Raw genomic sequence first — 19670 nt, 5'->3', positions numbered from 1 at the left:
TTGAAGTTACAATATGCAAAACAAAACGCAGATGAGGCTGTCTTGGGTAGAGAATATCTGTTTGCTTGTTTGTTTGACTCTTTTTTTTTTTTCCTTCATTTTTGCAGAAGCCAAAGAAACCTCCACCTCCAATTAAAAGTCCAGGTATGTAGTATGTGTGTGGTGGTACATGTCTGAGGAAATACTAAATTTCAGAAGCAGTGCATGATTTCAAATGAAAATTCAGAAGTAGCTTTGTATTTCCTAGTAATGCAGCCACCCATAGTCACACTTTGAGGTTACTTTTCATGCTTTGTGTGTTTTGCTGCTGCTGTCTATTTTTCCAAGTTATGATGGAGCTTACTTTGGAAACATTTTAATACAGGCTTGCCATTTTCTAGGCTCAAGTGAGTGATTATAAATGGTATTACACTCCTTGCAGAGGAAAGAATATAAACACAGCTTGGTGTGTGTCTTATTTTTAGTTAGTGACCAAGATAATTAAGGCTTTTTGAGAAATGCCTATGGTTTGCTTTTTCATTCAGCTCCAAGGCCTGAACTGCCAACTGGAGAGAAGAAATTCCCATCTTTGAAGCCTGAAGAAAAAGGTGAGACCAGTTTTTTCATGGTGGATTTCAGACCGTGCTCTTGTAAACAAATTACAGTTTTTTGACTTGTCTGCTCTGGAAGTAGGCTCCCTCTTCAGGAGACATCATACAGACTCTCTTGATACCATCTGCTGAAATTGTTGTGTTTGTGATATTACAGAAATGTCTGGAGTGGTTAGAACAACAGCTGCACTCTTTTGGAATGTTTATTTCTTGTTATTGCATTAAATTCTGAAAATGGGTTACTGCACTGCACAGTAACGTGGTTAAATTAAATTCCTGTAAGGGTAGTTTTGTGACAGTGACTACAGTTTTGAATAGCAGTAATAAGTTATTAGAAATGAAAAGGTTAACTGCTGCTTCTGAAGGTTTTGGCCAAAATCAGTCTGTGATTGAAAATATTTTGAAAGAATTGCACAGAACAGTTACAGCACTCCTTAGACAGATGTTACAGTCACAATGCTCAGAAATAGAGATTCCTTTTCCTATTAATTCTTGATATATTCCATGTTTTCAAGTTCCACAGAATTTGGAGATGTTTACTGCTCTATTCTTAAAATTTAAAGGGCAGTTTTTTTGAGAAGAAAAGCTACTTTATCATGCCAAACACGTTTCTAAAAGGCATCTTCAGATGTTTGAAAAGCTTTCCTAGTCACAGTGTTTTGATTATGTTTAAAAGTGAGAAGCTTAAACAAACATGCTGGTTGGGCCTTGTAGAAGTTCTAATGTTACTGCATCTTAACCAAATTACAAACCCACACTATTCTGTGAATGGTGAACTGTGGCTGACCATTATTGCTACAAGTGAGCCTGCTCCATGGGTTTCCTGGCTTCCTTGAGAAGTTTTTATAACCTCCATTTTATACAAAGCACCTTCTCTGGTGTTGCATATGAAAATACTTGTTAAAGTCAGTTCTGTTTGTTCTGTATATGAGCAAACAAATTATTATTATCTGTTGGAACAGTATCTCCAGGTGTGACTTGAGATCAACTCTATGATCCCAAAAATTTTGATTATTAGTCTCTTTTTAAATTCTTTTAAATGGAAATAAGTTTAATTTTAGACTGGTGTGTTTGTACCTTGGTGTTAACCTTCACATAGTCGAGCTCAACTGTTCATGGAGGAATACAGGAAAAAAAAAATATTGAGTGATACCATCCAAAATACTTAGGAAGCTGAAACCTTCTGAAAAATTACATAAAGTAAAGAACCATCCTTTACTGAGATACAGGAAATGATGGAGGAAAAGTTTGTCCTGTATTCAGTTTCAGGTCAGGCCTTAAAAGTTACTTTTTAGATGGCAGTCATGTATTACTGAAAGATATGCCCATTTATCAGTGCAATTGTACTTTTGGAAGAATAACCACGTGTTAATATTAGTGATTAAACTCATTAAGTATGAAATCGTTCTGTAATTACTTTTTGGAAAAAAAAGTATTAATTGAGCAGCTCTAATCACAAGCTATCAAACCGTGTAATTTTTTATGCCTATTGGGAGACTAATAAATCTGCCTTTAATTGTGATCAGAAATTAAAAGCAGTACTCCTATAAGTCTTTCTGTATTTATAGTGAAGGACACTTAGTGGTGTCATGTAGAAATTTTTGTCCGGTGTAAATGCCTTCAGATTAGTATCTTTATTTCCATTATTAAACTGCTCATTTTTAAGCCAACCCTCTTTTTCATTGAAGAGCAAAATCCCAGAAAGAGGCATGTCATTTTGTCCAGCAGAAATGTCCAGTTTCTGTGCTCATGGTGAACCTTGACCTTTGGTATTAACTTTTTCCACTTAACTGTATACAGTTTTTATATTCAGATTTTGAGTGGGAGTAATTGAAGGGAAAACTCACAGATAAGAATTCAGGGATACAATTTGGTGGCAGCACGTTTTCTGCCCTATTTGTGAACCCACTTATTCTTAAAAGCTAAAGGGGTAGTTCTCAACTTGTGTTCAGCACCGCTTAAATGAAGCCAGTTGATCTGCAGTTAATATTGGCTGCTGTTGGGCATTTAAAATGTAAATGTTGTGTAGGGTGAGGAGGCAGGAGTGGCTGACGCTCGTGAGGGGCTGCTTTACACAGGACAGCCAGCACCACCGTGTGGCAAATCCTCCCACTGCTCCGCTATCCTGGTTTTTTAACTCCATGCTGAGAGAGACTGGAAGGTGTTGCCAACCAATTTAGATTTTTTGTTCCTAGCTCCTGCTGATGTTCAAGTGTCCCAAAGCGGGAAGGCAGTTCTGCCCTGGACAATGCTTTTGGCAGAAGGATCTCTGGGATTTGTTTACTTCCAGAGATTTGTGTGAAAGAAAACTGGCCTCTTCCCATTTTAGGGTTGGAGGACTGACAATGGCTGCAGGACTTGTCCGCAGTAAATCAGTCACAGACCTGGCAGTTCAGGCACTTTGCTGACAGGGAGCTAAGGCAAATATCCAACCCTGCTCCCAAATCCATACCATATGCAAACATTTTACATTAGATCAATACTTGGTTAAAAGCAAAGTCATAGGAGGGGAGAATGGGGAGAATCAAAACTGAAGGTCACTCTCTCCATCCCAGTTTACTGATTTGCTGGCGTATAAGGGCACTAACTGTAAGGAACTGTAACCTAACAATTATTTCTTTAAATCCTCACTACTTTGTGCATGCCTGAAGAACTGTGGCATAGTTTTACAGGAAAAAGTAGAAAGTATGTTCTGGATGTCCCACAAGGTAGGATTAGGGAACATGGGTTGAAAAGTATTCAGCTAATGTTTGTGAAACAGCTTGAATTTTTCAGTTTCCCATGTAATATATCAGCTCCTCTGGACAGTATTCAATTAGGTCATGCAGTCACTAAAAAATAAATTTAACTTTTTTTATTTGATTATCTATACTTAATTCCTATCTATTTGTAGGAAAGTAGACTTTATCTAAAATAAATTCGGCTATTTAGATAAATATTCATTTCCCCCCTTTTTTCTCAGAGATAATTATGCTGCTTTGTGTGCATGGAAGAAGTCTGGTTACAACAAAATAAAACCCAAACCCTATCTTTTTAAAAGGAGATAAGGTGAATTCATAAAAAAGATAAAGCAATAGCTTTATCTGTGCTGCTGTACAGAGAGATTCTTGGTTCTTAGCTGTCATTTGTAGTGTGATAATGTGATCCATAATTTCTTACCATGGTTTCACGTCAGTAGAAAGACATTTTGCTTACTTTAAGATAATGTTTTTTAAGTTCAGGTAAGTAGTTTGTGTGTCTTGATAAGGCATCACTTAAGACACATATCTGTTTTTCACTTTGATCTTCAAAGAAGGTATTTCTGACAGCAGTTGCTTTCTGATGGATTAGTGGTGTAAGAATTTTATAGACAGTGTGGTGTTTTTAAAATAGTAACTTATTTTGTCAGATGAAAAAGGAGCTTTGGATCAGAAGCCTTTGAAACCACAAGCTCCTCAAGTACCACCCAAGAAGCCTATTCCTCCAAGCAAGACTAACAGCTTACTGAGAGCAGGACTCCTGCACCCAAAGCGCCCGGATAAACCTGGTTTGCCATCACCTGCACCCAAGTCAGTACAACTTAAACTGTGTGCACTGAGTATATTTTATTTGGTTTGTTGTTTGGTCTTCCCTCATGGTTGAGGTGGGCAGAAATGTGTGTTTTAAGGGTGAAAAGGATAAATTTTGCCCTACACCAACCAGTGTCTTAGTTTTCCAACAAGTCTTTATCAATGTGAATGTAAACCTTTCAAATTCTTTGAGACATTGAATCCATCTCAGAGTCAGTATTACAGCATAAGTAACCAGGTGAACATACACACCTGGGGGCTGCTTTGCTTTGAGCCTGCCCCACAATGTAGTAGAAGCTGTAGCTACAGTAGCTTGATGGTGTAAAAGAATCTGGGGACACGGCCCTTGAGAATTATTATTGTGTTGAAAAAACCTCTGAAGATTTGAGCTGCCTCAGTGTTCAGTGTTTCAGCACTTTGTGTAGGACAAGATAGATGGAAAGGCAGAATTGAGCACAGGTAGTACCTGTGCTAAAGGCACTCAGTGTGGCTCATGCTCTCCTCTGGGGGGGAAAAAAGCACTTAGTACAGAAGCACATTGACTCTCTGTACTGTTGAGCCTTTTCAGTTGGATTACTGGACAAACAGGGACAAATACTTTTTAGATCCACTTAATTTTTTTTTCTCATGAAATGAAAACAATTATTTATAGTTTTTCTCTAAGACTAATTTTACATCAGTATGTTCTCCCACACAGTGTTCCTTTCTTTCTCCATCAAAGTATTTGCTAGATCCTTACCCAGAATTGTAAATAAACTGCTGATGGGTTACTGTCCCCTTGGGATGTTCAGTTGGCTTGAAAGAACCTTGAGAAAGTAAGGTCATGATGCACTTGGCCTTGTGCAAATAAAGGAGCAGACATCTGCTACATCAAAGAGCTTGCACCTTAAATACCTTTTCAGTATAGAATTGTGTTATATTGACTTGGCATTTGGGGACTTTCCTGAGTAAAGATTTTACTTTTTTAAGCCACAAATCATGTTCTCTTGTTTAGAAAATAATTATGACTCTAAAGGGAGTATACATGTGCAGTTAAATAGAGGTCTGTAGCCTTTAGTGATTGAAACCTTTAAATCTTAGAGGTATTTAAATGTCTGAAAGTTTGAAATTGTTTTAGGAAGATAAGGCTGCTGTGTCTTCTTCTGCTGCAGTAAAATTTCCAAATAAAGGCTTTGGGTGGTGAATTAATGACAGGGACACATTGAAGGTGACAACTGGTCAGTTGTCACCCCCACCACACACGTATAGGCCCAGTCAGCCAGGGTTTGTGATGGCAAGAATTTTAAAGGAAAATGTTATCTGTTCTTTTTTGTTTATTTGTTTTGGTGGGAGGTTTATTTCTTTGGGGTTTTTGGTGGTTGTTTTTTTTTTTTTGGTGTCTGTGAATGATGTGAGCAGATATGCAAAGAATGCATGGTAGAACAAAAGCCGTGCGTACAGGGTAGTTTATTCTACATCAAGCAAGAAATAACTTGTTCTTGGCAGGTTTTTTCCTGTGCAGGAATATTTGTTTAATTTCAAGGAGTCAGATTCTGATTTAGTTCAAGAGATATTCCTGAAGATGTTATTCAGCTTGCTTGTTTTCTGAAGTGTAATATTTTGGACTGCAGAGCCAAAGTGTACCCTGTAGAAAAAGTTCTGGATTATTTTCACAACGGGTTTGTACATGCTTGACAATTCTACGAGAGCTGGAACAGAAGAATTGGCTTTTATAGGAATAAAATTGGTCTCCAAAAGACTTGATTTTAACCAAGGCTTTAGAAAACAATATTTTTCCATTTGCATCTAATTCTTGGAATGTTTTGCTGTTAAACTGTTTAATCTCTTGACTAGGTATGTTTTGTTGGTTTTTTTCTCACTACAGAACTAATGGAGAAGTTGTTTCTCTTCGACCGAAATCTGAAATTGAGCCAGTAGCAAAACCAAAGTTAGACTCTGAACCATTACCACATAGACCAAAATCAGTAGAGGTAGATTCACTTGTGGTAAAGAGCTCTAAAGAATCAGGTAAGAAAAGAGTAAATGTTCTTTTGGGTCTTTCTTTGGATTGCAGTGTTTCACAGGGTTTTGGAATAAGCTTTTTAGGTCATTTACTCAAAATACCACTGAGTGTGGTTTTACCTGTTCAGTGAAAAATGTAGTTTTTAGAATTGCTGAAGATAACTGAAGGTAAGAGTGAGGAAGGGATGAAGGGATGAACAGATGTCAGCAGGGTATTTGGAGGTGGCTGATGAGCTCTGTGTTGTAACAGTGGACAGGAAGGGGGAAATGTAGGTAATGATTTGTTCTTCTAATTTGAATGCATGCTTTTTTAGCTGCTCCTTTTATCTTGAGTTTTTATGAAGTTGTTTTTCTTACTGACTGGTTCTGTTTGTTCTGCTCTTGCATTTCAGATAACTTTTGCTTTTCCAGCTAACTCGTGTATTTTTAGTAATACTGTTACCTTCAGCCTTCTTAAGTTCAGAGCTATTCTAGATTATGACTTTTATCATACCTTAAATTTGGGCCAGCATGATCATTGTACATTTGAATTTCATGCATAAGGCTTTGCTTGATGCACCTTGAACCAAACCTGGCATCTCTTTCATTCTAGACATATCCAGTAAAAACCTTAACACTGATTAAAGCACCCACATTTGAGGATCAGACTGAGCTACTATATAGTTACCTTTCATCCTTTACTGACAGTGCAACTGATACGAGACTTTTGTGTGTCTCTTAGGCAGAGATCACCTGCTGCAGGCATATTTTTCTAAACTCTAAATTAATTGTGTGATTAACCAGCATATAAAAAGATTTAGTGACTTGTACTTGCAGTATGTGTCTTGCACGTCTCAAATGTAACTTTTCATCTCAGAAAAGGTTTTTAGTAATAATACATTTTAAAATAATATAACTTGATTTATTTAATTTTTTAGGCCAATGATGATATTCTGATTGTGGAATAGTTGGTTCTAAAGTTTAATAAATTCATGTGGAAGATAAAAATAATGCATTAGAAAAACTGAAGCCGTTTACGAATAGAAAAGAGTGCTCCTGATTTTTTTTATTAAGCATTTTAAAATGTGCTTCTAAGCGTAAATGCTTTGTATGAGTAAAGGTTAGTTCTTGTTTGTTTGTAATACAAAAGTTATATTTTCCTGAACCACAGAAAGCTGATCTTCAGCAGGTAATCATATATCCTGGAAACACTACAAATATTATCAGTGATACCCTAAAGGAGAAATTCATTTTTTATTTCCCAGAAAGTCTGTACCTGTGCTGTGATAGGCTTTATTTTGGAGCTTTTGAATTGGCAGTTTAACTACTGCCTCTACTTAAAGATGAGTTTGAGTGAGGGTATGGAAGAAAGACTTCCAGGCCAAAATAAGCTGAGAGATGAAAGAGGGATGCAAACCTAATCTTAAAATGTGAGCCTTGTCCTACTACTCAGATTATATACTAGAAAAAAGTTCTTCCCTGAGGGAGGTGAGGCTCTGGCACAGGTGGTCCAGAGAAGCTGTGGCTACCCCATCCCTGGAAGTGTTCCAAGACCAGGTTGGATGTGGCTCTGAGCAACCTGGTCTAGTGGAAAGTGTCCCTGCCCATGGCAGTGGGGTTGGAACTGGGTGATATTAAGGTGCCTTCCAACCCAAACCATTCAGTGATTCTGTGATTATCTCTGGGGTTGTATTAGAAGTGTTACTGTATAGCACAGTATCACTGAAGGAAAAAACTCCCTATGAAAACAGATGGAATATATTTTTTTCTTCTTCAGGTGCAGTTATCTTGACAACTTTAATAACCACACTGGTAATATATTAGCTGTGATATTAGGTGTTCATATATATATAAAACCTCTTAGTTTCATACAGTTTAGAAAAAAAAAATAAATCTGTGAATTCTGTTTTATTGACATAAGTTTGTTCAGGCTTATGGAGAAAGTAAAGTTTTTAATACCCAGATGGTGGGGTGGACAGAGGTGCAGGACAAGCCTGTGGGTGAGGTCTGTTCAGTGGCCCTTGTTTGGCTCAGGGAGTCCATGTGGGGATGCAGCACTGACAGGGTCAAGGAGCTGCTATTGAAGGACAGTTTCGAAAATCCTCTGTTATGTCAAACATTCCTCAAAACAATCCGCATAAGTCACTTTTAGTTTTATTACTCTTGCGAAAAAAGACTAGTCCAAAATCCTGCCAGTAAAACATAATGAATCTCATGCTCTTTTTCCTTGTATATATTCTGCTGCTAAAGACCTAATACTCTGTGCAACCAAGGCTCTCTAAAACTCAAAAGATGTTGGGTCCTTATATAACGTTTAAGGCTGTTTAATCTTACAATAACCAGAATAGATGCTAAAAGATGAGGGAAAATGTATGGCTGAGGCTGGCAACTGCTTTACCAGAGTCTTTATTTTTAGTTCCTCCCCTGCACCTTTAGATTATGATCCTGAAGTGAATGAAATTTTAGAAAATCAGTTGATTTTTAAGTATGGGTTCTGGTTTTCTGCAACTTAGTGTGGTGTAGGTTGAGCCACTTTCCATGTAGCATAAGGAGAAGCTGTACATATTGTGTAAGGAAAAAAACAACCTAGTCTACCAAAATTAGACCCCCAGCCATCAGATGAGGACAAATACTCAAAACCATTCAGAAACATTGATCACATTGAAATAGCTCCTTTTGAAGTGTTATTTGAAAAAATGCATAAATGTTTCTCTGATGGAATAGAATTCAAGTGCTGTGAAAGACTAAAGCTTTAATACTGGCATGCTGAACATGTAAAGCAATTCTGTTTCTTCTACAAATGTTTCTTTTTCCTGCTTTGTAAAATAATTTTTTGTTCAGAATCTTTTTCTAGACATTCCTCTCCTTGACTTTTCTTTCCAGATTTTGTTTCCTATCCTGTTTGCCATGTTTCCCTTCTTACGTGTCAGGAAATTACCCTACCCTTCTCCATTTTGGTAAGATAACAATCTATAAGGAAATCCAAATGCTTTATTCCATACACATATCCTCTTCTTAACATCATAAGCGTGATTTTCATTTGCAGTTATTGGTAGTAAAACTTTGGGGTTTCTATTTAAAATGCTTTATTTGTTTGTTTGAATGCCTGTTTTCCTTAGCTGTTAAAAGAAGTTACTTCTAAGTATGCTTTTCAATTAGGAACTTTTGGGGATTAAAACAAAATAAGAAAAAACTTACATTTCAGCTATTGATAAGCCAAACCTAGTGTTTGTTTATAGTGAAATGTGTTCAGTACCTTTAGGTATATGTAGGTTGGAAGGATTTATCATTCTGTACACATAAATTATGCAATTTTGAAGCTTTTAGGCAGTGGATCCATTAGTGTTGACTATTTAGTTTATCATGAGTCTTGTAAAACAGTAGTTTTAGAAGTTCTGTATTAGGCACATTCTTAATTGTATCAAATACCTTACTATTGCTTGACTGCTCATGTGAATATTTGAAAGCTTATATCTGTCCCCTAAATTTTGGGGGGTGAAATCTCAGCAGGATGAGGAATAGGAGAAAGGGCTGCCATCTTCTTACTCCACAGATTAATGTGAGTTTTTGTCCTCTGAAATATTGGATACATTTCACTTGTGGCTGGGGTTTAAACACCCAAGATATATGAGGTAGTGGAACTGTAATTTCTTTGGACACCCCTTCAGCTTTGCTTCTTTTTGTGAAGGCTTTTTAAGGCAAACTGCTGTGAATACACTTGAAGCACTCACAAATCTTAACCTCTCACCTAATTATATCAAAGCTCCTAACAGTTCTGTGATGGATCCATGGTAAGCTTACAGAAGAGACATTTCTAGTAGTCCATCCAGTGTAACTGTTTAAGCTTAGCTAGTGTTCTTAGAAAGAAAGGCGTCCTTGCTCAGCCTTAAAATTCTGTTTTGACTCAGAGTATCCCCAGATGTGTGGTATTGCTCTTTTGGCACCATGATGGGATTTTCTATAGCAGTTACTCACAGGCTGTCTATAAGAATCTTAATTGATAAATCACTTTATTGATTGAAATGAGTGTAAACTGTGAACTTACAGTGGGTTTCATCAGTATGTCTATTGGTTTAATGGTTTACTGGTTTAATTTTCTCTTAAAATAACTAAAAATCTTGTTTAAAAAGAAAAACAATCAAATAAACCCCCTAAGCCTGCAAAGAAACCAACCAACCCACCATCAAAAACACAAACACAAATCCCCACCAACCTGTGTTCTAATTTCTTCCCTATACTAATGGAGAGGTAAAAATGAAAATGCAAGTGCAGTCAGAATTCCCTCTGACTGTAATCTGCTGGTAATATTTTAATGCTGAACAATTCTCTCAAATGTAACAATTTCCTTTAGAAACTCCTAATAACGTGGAAAAAATTCTTGGCTTTAATGTTATCCTACCATCTATATTTAAATGATTTACAGTTCAAGACTGTAGCAGTCTTCATCTTCAAGCCTTGTCAAATATTGTGATTTTTTTTTTAATATCACATTATTCTTAGTAAATTCATAATATTCTTAATATGCCTGATGTTTGCTTTGTTCGCAGAGACAGGGCTGGCATTACAATCATAATAGCAACTCAATTTTTAATTCTTATTTAAATTTCCTGCCAAATGATTTGTCATTTCTGCAGAATGACAAAAGGAGGATTGTTTACAGTTAGAAATTACTGAAATGGAGGAAAAGGCATATATGTTTTTCTTATTAACTTTTTAATAACACCTAGGTAACATAAATCCTAATTTGCATTTTGGCAACCTGGTCTAGTGGAAGGTGTCCCTGCCTGTGGTGGGGGAGTGTGGAATGAGGTGTTCTTTAAGGTCCATTCCAAGCCATACCATTCTGTGATTCTGTGATGGATTAGTACTCTGGGATTACTGATAATTGAGTAAAGACCATGCAGATACACCCTTTGGTCACTGTTGCTTGTCTTGTATTAAATACTGTATTGGCAACAGAAATCCCTTCACATTTATTTCCCCCTCATCCTCTTTTCCATCAGCTGCTTGCCATTCATCATTCTTCTGTTTCTCCCTTCTTTATTTTTCTTCCCTGCTTTTTAAATTGCAGATGTGGTTGCATGTTTGCAAAAGACTGTTTTGACATTCTCTTTCGTAGAAGTAAAAAGCAGCAAAACTGATTGGTAACAGATAGTGTTACAAACGCTTTCATTTCAACAAGGGAATGGGGGATGAAGTAGGTCTGATCAGGGCTGTCCAAAAGAGGTGAATGTTTTAAGGACTTCAAGGATATTAATACGAGAAGACTTTAAAATCAATTAAAACCTTCAGTGGAAAACTCAGTACATGCAGGTATAAATTAGCTTTGACAATGTGTTAGTAAAACTTGCATTAATCAGATAATTTTAAGTCCTCCAGACACTAAAGGAGTATGAATGGTCTGGCTCAGTGTTTACAGGGTTTTTTATTCTTATCTGACCGCTTGCTGTAGATTCAAAATGAGTGAAAACATAGGGAAAGAAGGTTCTGTTTGCTAAATCATAATGTCATGGAAGAATCAGAGATCACACAAAAAAAACCCCAAAACAATCTTAAACATTACTTTTGGTACCTGTAGTAAATACTGGGTGGCATTTTAGTTAGAATATATAAAATAAGTGATGAATTAGGGTTGTAAAATATATAACTGTAATCTTATGTCAATGTTTAAATAAAAACCACAACTTAATCTCACTACACATCTGTTGCCAGGTAAGTATGTTTATTTTTGTGGTGAAATAGTTAAGAAGTCCAGTTGTTAATTAGGTGAAGTACTTGTGTTATTAGATTAGTTATGTTCAGTTTTTTCTGTTAATGTTTTTTTCCTAAAATTGCCTCTTCTCAGAGGACATAAAGTATTTCTGCTGATCTGAGAGATTACCTAGAGCTGTGAGCATAAGAGACTGATGAGCAAAGAGATTTATAGTATTTAATGAATTATCAGAATGGAGTTTTGAAGTGTTTTACTACAGATTTATGAAGTTGTGTATTTTCTTTAGATACTGCATATGAAAAAAACTACCCTGCACAGACATATGTGCAGTTAATGCTGTTAATTTACTTTCACCAATGTGTGACATACACCAGTGTGTATTTTACTGGGTTATCTTTATTTTTGTCTTAGTCAGTAAACTTGTATTTTCATACAAGGTTAGCAATAACAAAATATGCTCTCAAGTAGTTGAATATGGCAGCTCTTGAAAGAAGTAATAAATATGTTTTTCTGCAGATACTTGTTAGGTTTGTTTTATGCTGCCATGCCACTACAGCAGTTATGTTCATAACTTGAAATTCATTTGAGTTAACTCTTTAATTTTTTTCAAGGGGAAAATATGATTTACCAGACATGTCCAAGTCATGTAGTTGTTTCATGTGGCTCCTGTATTGTATGTGCTGATGGTCTTTGAAATAGTAAGAATTCTGAATTTTTTTTTTTTTTTTACTTAAGGAAAATAAAGCGATAAAAAGAACACAGCAGAACTTTCTGGTCTTGATGGTGGTCTTTGTTTTCATCTTTTTCTAGATCTGTTAAGCTTTGATGATGTAATAGCTACCTCAGATAATCTGTCACACCCGACTGCGAACCGGCCCAAGATGCCTGGTAGGAGGCTGCCCTCACGTTTCAATAGCAGTCCTGTGAGTATATTGGGGGTGTTTTTGTCCTAGTGAACTACTAACTAACTTCCCAGGAAACAGGACTGCACTGGGAAACAGTCCTGTGAACCATTTACCTGAGAGCATATTGCCACAAAGGTTTGGTTCCTATAGACTGTGTCTAGAGGAATAACCATTCCCAGCAGGGAAGTGAATGTAAGAGAAACAATAGGACTGAGTTGCTTGCAGCTGGAGGAGTCTTTCTGTTCCATGGGGTGTTGCTGCAGGAAATATTCAGCTCTTCTGTCATGACTGATGGTGGAATAGGTGTTGCACATACACACAGTTTTGAAAGTGTCTGCAGTGTCTTACAAGGCTAGCAAATGGTCACTAAAATTTGGAATTTAAAGTTGTTGTAATGTGAAACTTGTGATCTTACATGTTGATGTGAGATTGTCAGACAATGAGAAGCATGTGGGGCAGACTCCTTGAAATCAGTTTTTGTCATTGAGTGTTGTACAGTTCAGTTACCGTCTCTAGTTACCAGCCATTTATGTTTTATGGAAACACCTACAGGCTCCCCAAAACATCAAGGACTTTGGTATTGCAGATATGCTTGAAAACCCTGCCCAAGATTCCTATTTTTAAATTTAACTGAATATCTTCTAGTCTAGCAATTTTAAGTTTCATTACTTATTTCCCCTTTGCTATTGAATCTTTAGAAATATGTGACAGTTCTGGTTTTTTTTAATTTAATTTTAATTTTTTTTTTTAATTCTGAAAACCTTTTCATTTTTTGTGAATGGTGTACCAGGGAAGTCAGAATGTGAGTCCAGAAAAAAATCTGAAGGTGCAGAAAGAAGAAGAAAGTGCCAAACCAAAGCCAGTTGAAACAAAAAAGGTATGATGACACCAAGGAGCTAGAGGAGTACCAGGCAGTTTGGTGTTCTGTTCATTTTGCTTGTGTTTCCAGTATAGGTTGATGCAATGACCTAAAGGCAAATGATTGTATTTAACTGCAAGTGAGTTGTGTCATAGTAAAAACTTTAGTAGGAAGTTCATTTATCTTTGGTATAAAGTGCATCAGTTCTGATGAGAGCTGTTGTATCAGGTGGTATTTCCCAAATAACTTCCAGTTTTGCTCAGCCTTTGGTCTCCTGACAGACAGAACAACTAAGCAGATCAGCAAAGTGCACAAAAGTTTATTTATAATGATCCAATGGGCTCCATTAAACCACATTTTTAAGTGTAGAGAACTGGACTGTGAGTACTTTTTTAGTGCCCTCAGGAACCTCGGGGAAACTCTTAATTAAGAACTATTAATTATGAAATAACTATTTTGTATATTACAGTAGTACCTTTGAACTGGACATTGTTTTACCTTTTAGATTGAATATTAAAGAAGCTTGTACATGTTTAGCTCCCACCCTGGTAAAACCTGTGTGTTGTAAGTGGTCAGTTCATAAAGTTTTTGTTTCTTAGCTTTCTACTAATTTATTTTTTCAGCCATCTGCATTCAGCCCAATTACATCTTCATCTCAGAGACCAAGTTCTGTCATACTTGACTTTTTACCTGGAGACATCCAACTTAAAGGAGAAACTGATGATGAAAAAATTACTATGGAAGAACTCAGGACTCAGATTAATGATTTGATGGGTTTAATAGATGCACTGAAGAAAGAACATGGGTAAATATTTTCTTTCTCGTCTCCAAAGGGATATATAGAGAATCTTATAAATGTCTTTATTGCCAGACTTAAAAGTAAGAAAATTATTGTATGATAATATATTAATATTAATTTAGAACTTTTCTTTCAAAGTTGATCCAACTAAATGTCCTAAATATGTACAAATGTGATGTCAGAATATTTTTGGAATTTGTACACATTTGCACTCCTGCATTCGCTACAGCTTTTTGAAAGTGTTTCTCAAACAGTTTATGCTTTCACTGTAAGGAAAAGTAGGTAATTTTTTGTGGCAATAATGTAATAACGTAAGTACCTGTGCTGGCCTTGTGTAACACTGTGCACAAGTGTTTGCAGTATTGACATGACTGTTAGTAGAGAAAGATACTCAAACTGGTGATCATAGTGACCCCATCGTGTGCAATCGTAATTCTTAGCACTTTCTTGATTTTCTGTTCTAAGTAATTTGTTCTCTTTGTAGAAGTTGCCAGGTTATTTTACCTTAAATTCAACTTTACAGGTTACATAACGTTTCGAACTTTTAAGTAGCCTACTTAAAATTGTGATTAACAATTAGGAGTAGGTGCATTGTGATAGATAAGAAGTGTTGGGAGTTGGTGGAAGCTCATGGTCCAACAGATTTGAGTAACAATTCACTAGTGGGCATGTACCTTCATATCAGAATTTCACTTGTAAAATTTAAACAAAGCCTGTGTCCTCAGTGATGTGAAGATTTTTTCTGCCCCTCTCTAACTTGTATTTCTGGTATCTTTACTATTAGGAGAGAACTGGAAAAACTAAAAAAGGATTTGGAAGAAGAGAAGCTGTTGCGAAGCAATCTGGAGGTAAAGTTACCGGTTTGGGGAGGGGTGGGTAGTTCAGAAGTAGGCATTGTTTTGAAATTCGATGTCACAGGAAAGTCTCAACAAGCCTGTTCAGTCTTTTTTTGCATTGCTGTGTTAGTGTGTGGTTGAATGAATCCTTCACAAGGCAGTTGGATGTCTATAGAAGATCCAAGTTCAGCTTTTGTTACCTGGAATATTATTTGTAACAAAGTGTGTGGGTGTTGAGGTGTGAGTTCAGTTTAGTGTTGCTAGAAATATGTCCAACTGGACAGGTAGTACTTTGCTTTTTTAAGATTGAAAGACAAATTTACTTTAGGGAATCAAAAGAAAAACAGGGCAAAAGTAAACTGCTCTAAATTTTTGATGAAGTGTTTAAATATTAAGTGTGGATAATTGACCAAAAGAACAGAATGCATCTGAAAAATTTCCTTATGAATGAACACCACTCCTCAATTCATAGATGAAGACCACTGCCTGCATTGCAGTATGATACCATTAAGTAGTTAATAGGATGAGCTCATTGTAGGAAGTTATTTCAGTCTGGTACAAAAGGGCATTTTGTTTGTGAAGTAGTGCATCTTACTGACTACAAAGCTACTTTTGACACTTGAGAACAACTTCTGGTGAGTCCACTTTTTAACGTGTCTCTAAAGCAATCAATGCAGTCGCCTTAAATATGCACTGGGGATGAAGAAGAGGTAACTTCCAGGTATCCCCTAAGTGCATTTGGAGAAATACAAATTGATCATGGCACAGTGTTTTGTATGAAGGCTGTTGTAGAAAGTTACTCTGAGGTGATGATGCAGCATCACATTGGGACACATCAAGTGATTCCATAACTCAGCTTTGCTTTGTTCGGAGTGAGTTTATCTGACAAGATGTACCAGAACCGTAGGCAAATTCTTAATGATTTTATGTTCCTGTTTGTTTAGCAATATGGTATTACCAAATCAGCTGTAAATATTGAGCTGTTATATGCAGTAATGTTACAATATTATTAACTGTAGTGTATTTGAAAATGTTACAACTTTGGTGAAAGCTCTGAAGACTTTCCTTTATTGCTACTTTAATACTGACTTTCTTTTCAAAATGTCCATTTTCCAGCTTGAAATAGAAAAATTGAAGAAAGCAGTGATGTCTACATGAGAGCTATGGACTCAATGTTTTTAACTCACCAGGAATTCAAAGCTGAACACAAGGAGAACTGACTCTTATTTCATAATGATGGATGCTGTTGTTCTACAGTCTTAAAGAAAAAATATAGTAAAAAAAGGAATATAGTCTTATATTCAGAGAGATAAGAAAACAAAAAAGAATAATGGTGTAATTTTTTTGCCAATATAAAAGAGGCCTTATTTCTTACTGTGCTGGAATTGCAGACCTTATTTTTTTGGTTTGCTAGAAAATACTACTGAATCTGTATAGAAAGGAGAGGGAATTCTTAATAGATTTTTATGGAATACCTGTAGCTTAATTTTTAAAGAGATGTATACTATAAATAGGGTGATCTATCTTTACAACTAATCTGTAAAATAGTCTATTGGGAGGGGTGGAATAACTGTATTGTAATTGTAGTCACTACTTTTCCCCTACACGCAAAAGGGAATATATGATATTTGTATAATTTGGCAGTCTCACCCAGGGTTATGCTGTTGTGCCTGTCTGCAGTGAGAATATTAATACTATGCTGTTTATAAGTTGAGTAATGAGATAGGAATTTGTTAGTGCAATGAAGCAGGTGAAACTCCTATGCATTGTAGTGAGAATGGATGATCTAATCCGAGTAGTTCAGCAGAACGGTTTGTCACTTGCACTATTGGATTAAAAAGGGACTTAGGACTGAATCATGAAATTATGAAAAAATCAGTTTGTAAAACCACAAAATGCAGGAAATACAGAAAAAAGGCTTGAGTCCAGTCTTAACCTGATGTGCCTGAAATACTCCAGTATACAGCATGGAAAAGGAAACCTTAAGTCACGACGTCTGTGTACCTGTGTGTCTAAACTGAAGTCATCAGTCTTTGTAATGGTTCAATATGCATCTTGATCTGTTTTTACAGTAGTCAGGTTTTGTTTATAACATGTCTCCAAATAAATCCCTTTGGAACTTTGATACTCTCAAAAGGTCTCAATATTTATATATTTATGCCATGACCTTTCTCAGTATACTGTGTACCTCTAAATTTAATAACACCTTTGTATTTTAATGAGTAATTGGAACAATTGCTTTGACATGATTTTGCTGATGTCCAAGACAGAGTCTTTATTTTATGGAAAACAGTTGAGATCTTGTGGATTACCATTATCTTTAACCCCTGAGCTCAGCACTTGCAGCAGAACAATATACAAATAATATGCAAAGTGGTGGGAGACAATGGTATTTATTGCTGTGTTTGTTTGATTAAAGAATTAAAAAACATACAGCTTTAGAAAGCCAGTCAAAATGCATTAATTCTGTTAGTAATCAGCTCATCTCATTTTGATCTGCTGTAATTTAAATGACGAAAAAGTGTCACATAGTTTGGCAACTTCACCAATCAAAGAAGTAATTAAACTTCTATTCATGGGAGTAGTCATACATATAGTAATTATTTAGTATGTCACTAGCTCAAGTGACATGGAAGTGTTGCTTCTTGAGAGTGTACTTTTTCCACAGTTGATGCATCATAAAACATTAAATGTCAGAAAGTCATCTGGAGGATGTTCATCAATTGCTGATTCAAATAGTTAATGAAATTTGATTAATATACTATGCAGGTATTGAGGAATATTTGCTAGTCAAATTGGTAATAAGCTGATTCAATATTAATGCTTTTAACTTCGAATTGCCTAAATGCACCACAAATGAAGGGTTGAGCCATGTGTTTATGTTGAGGAATCATGTGCAGCAGCAATGCTTCTCGTCAGACACTAAACCCTTGCTTGGAATTCACCCCGAAAGCAGGTGATGGAAAGCAAGAATTGAGCCTAATGGAATACTCAGTTTTGTTATACAAGCTCTTCGCTGTGGTTGGAGCACGAAACAAATCTTGGGATGGATTTGCTCTGCAGAAGTTGTGCCTCTGTGTGAACTTGTAGAGGATGAACAGAACAAGACAATCAGTTAAAGCCACAAATGGAAGGCGTTTGTTATTTAATGGCCTTTGTTCGCTATAGCAATAAATGACCCAAGTGCAATGACTTGATTTAATGAACCCTTCTTTAAAAGTCGCTGCTATGAGTATTTTTAGCCATAAGGAAGTTGCCCTGATATGTGTCTGTCCTGTCTTCAGCCAGTGTTATGTACTGCGGTGGAGGGGGAGAGGGTAATGGTTTTGAAGACATTCCACAGTACAAGTTCCTACGAGCTGTGTGCTTCACTGACTTTATACTGGTGCTGTAAAATGATGCATGCTATCCAAACTCAGCAAATAAAATCAGTATAAAAACCTGTTCAAATGTCTTCTCAGTTCTGTTCAGGAATGATTTTGTATGCTGGTAAATCCTTTGCAGGAGGAGTTGCGGGGGGAGGGCAGGCCAAAGTATTTATACAGTCTCCATTTGAGGCTTTCAGATTTTCATTTGCTCACTGGGATGCTCTGGTTCCTGACTGTCAGGATGGCTTAGGATCCAAACAGTTGGAAAGCTTACTGGGCTTTTTGCAAATGTAACTTCTCAGGATTTCTTCTTTCTTTTTTTTCCCCCCCGTTGGTTCATGTTGAACTGACCTTACTGTGCATCTTCAGAGCCTCTTTTTAGGCTCCCTGTTCCATTCAGTAACATGGATGAATGCATGAAGCACTTAAGTGTATAGTGAAGAACTGAAGACTGTGGTGTGGGATGTTTAATAGGGATACATATGAGGGTAAAGGTAAATGAGGAACAGAACAACAAAAGGGTGTTTTTAAACTCTTAAGGTTTTTATTCAATCTTAACAAGATTCTCTAAAAAGGTTTTGTTTGCATACAAAGTATAGTAAAAAAAACCAAACACACCGAAATTACAGGTCTACTTTTTTGATTTTTTCCACAAAGATGACTTTTTTCATTAACGTTGCTTCATGGTAGTGAAGTTTCTGATGGAAGCCTGTGACGTCATGCAAGTTTCAACTTTGAGTTGTGTAGAAAAATATCTGTTGAGCTTTTAAATAAATACCTTGTATTCATTAAAGTCATAAATTTTCAGAAGTCTGTTAACTCTTTTCAAAGGGATGGTAAAAACAGGTTTTCACAGCTGCTTTTGGCTGCTGTTAAAGTTATCTGAGATGTTTCTGATCTCCGAGAAATCAAACAGCACAGCATTGTGGCAGCTGATCGTAGATCTTGAGTAATTGGATTTTGCAAGAGCTGAGAAGACAAACCACTCCCTTTGGGTGTCTGGGCACACACCTCCCAGCCTGAGGAATGAAAACAACCATGACCAGCTTGTAAAGCCTCAGACTGATACTGC

General features: G+C 36.4%; 1 protein-coding gene across 1 annotated transcript in view; it reads left to right on the top strand.

Annotated features, from left to right (window-relative positions):
• CD2AP (CD2 associated protein) overlaps window positions 1-18680 on the top strand; it is an 81257-nt gene extending 62577 nt beyond the window's left edge. Inside the window, exons 10-18 of the mRNA XM_051810309.1 lie at window positions 108-144; window positions 525-587; window positions 3979-4138; window positions 6003-6145; window positions 12642-12754; window positions 13527-13613; window positions 14219-14400; window positions 15179-15242; window positions 16347-18680. Coding sequence (XP_051666269.1) covers window positions 108-144; window positions 525-587; window positions 3979-4138; window positions 6003-6145; window positions 12642-12754; window positions 13527-13613; window positions 14219-14400; window positions 15179-15242; window positions 16347-16388 — 891 coding nt within the window. The 3' untranslated portion in view covers window positions 16389-18680. The remainder of the gene's footprint in view (window positions 1-107; window positions 145-524; window positions 588-3978; window positions 4139-6002; window positions 6146-12641; window positions 12755-13526; window positions 13614-14218; window positions 14401-15178; window positions 15243-16346) is intronic.
• Window positions 18681-19670: the final 990 nt, after the last annotated feature.

Source organism: Manacus candei, unplaced genomic scaffold, assembly GCF_025592945.1.
Source record: "Manacus candei isolate 608988 ecotype Guabito, Panama unplaced genomic scaffold, ASM2559294v1 h1tg000007l, whole genome shotgun sequence".
Taxonomy (NCBI): domain Eukaryota; kingdom Metazoa; phylum Chordata; class Aves; order Passeriformes; family Pipridae; genus Manacus; species Manacus candei.
This window is presented reverse-complemented; position numbering and strand designations above follow the sequence as displayed.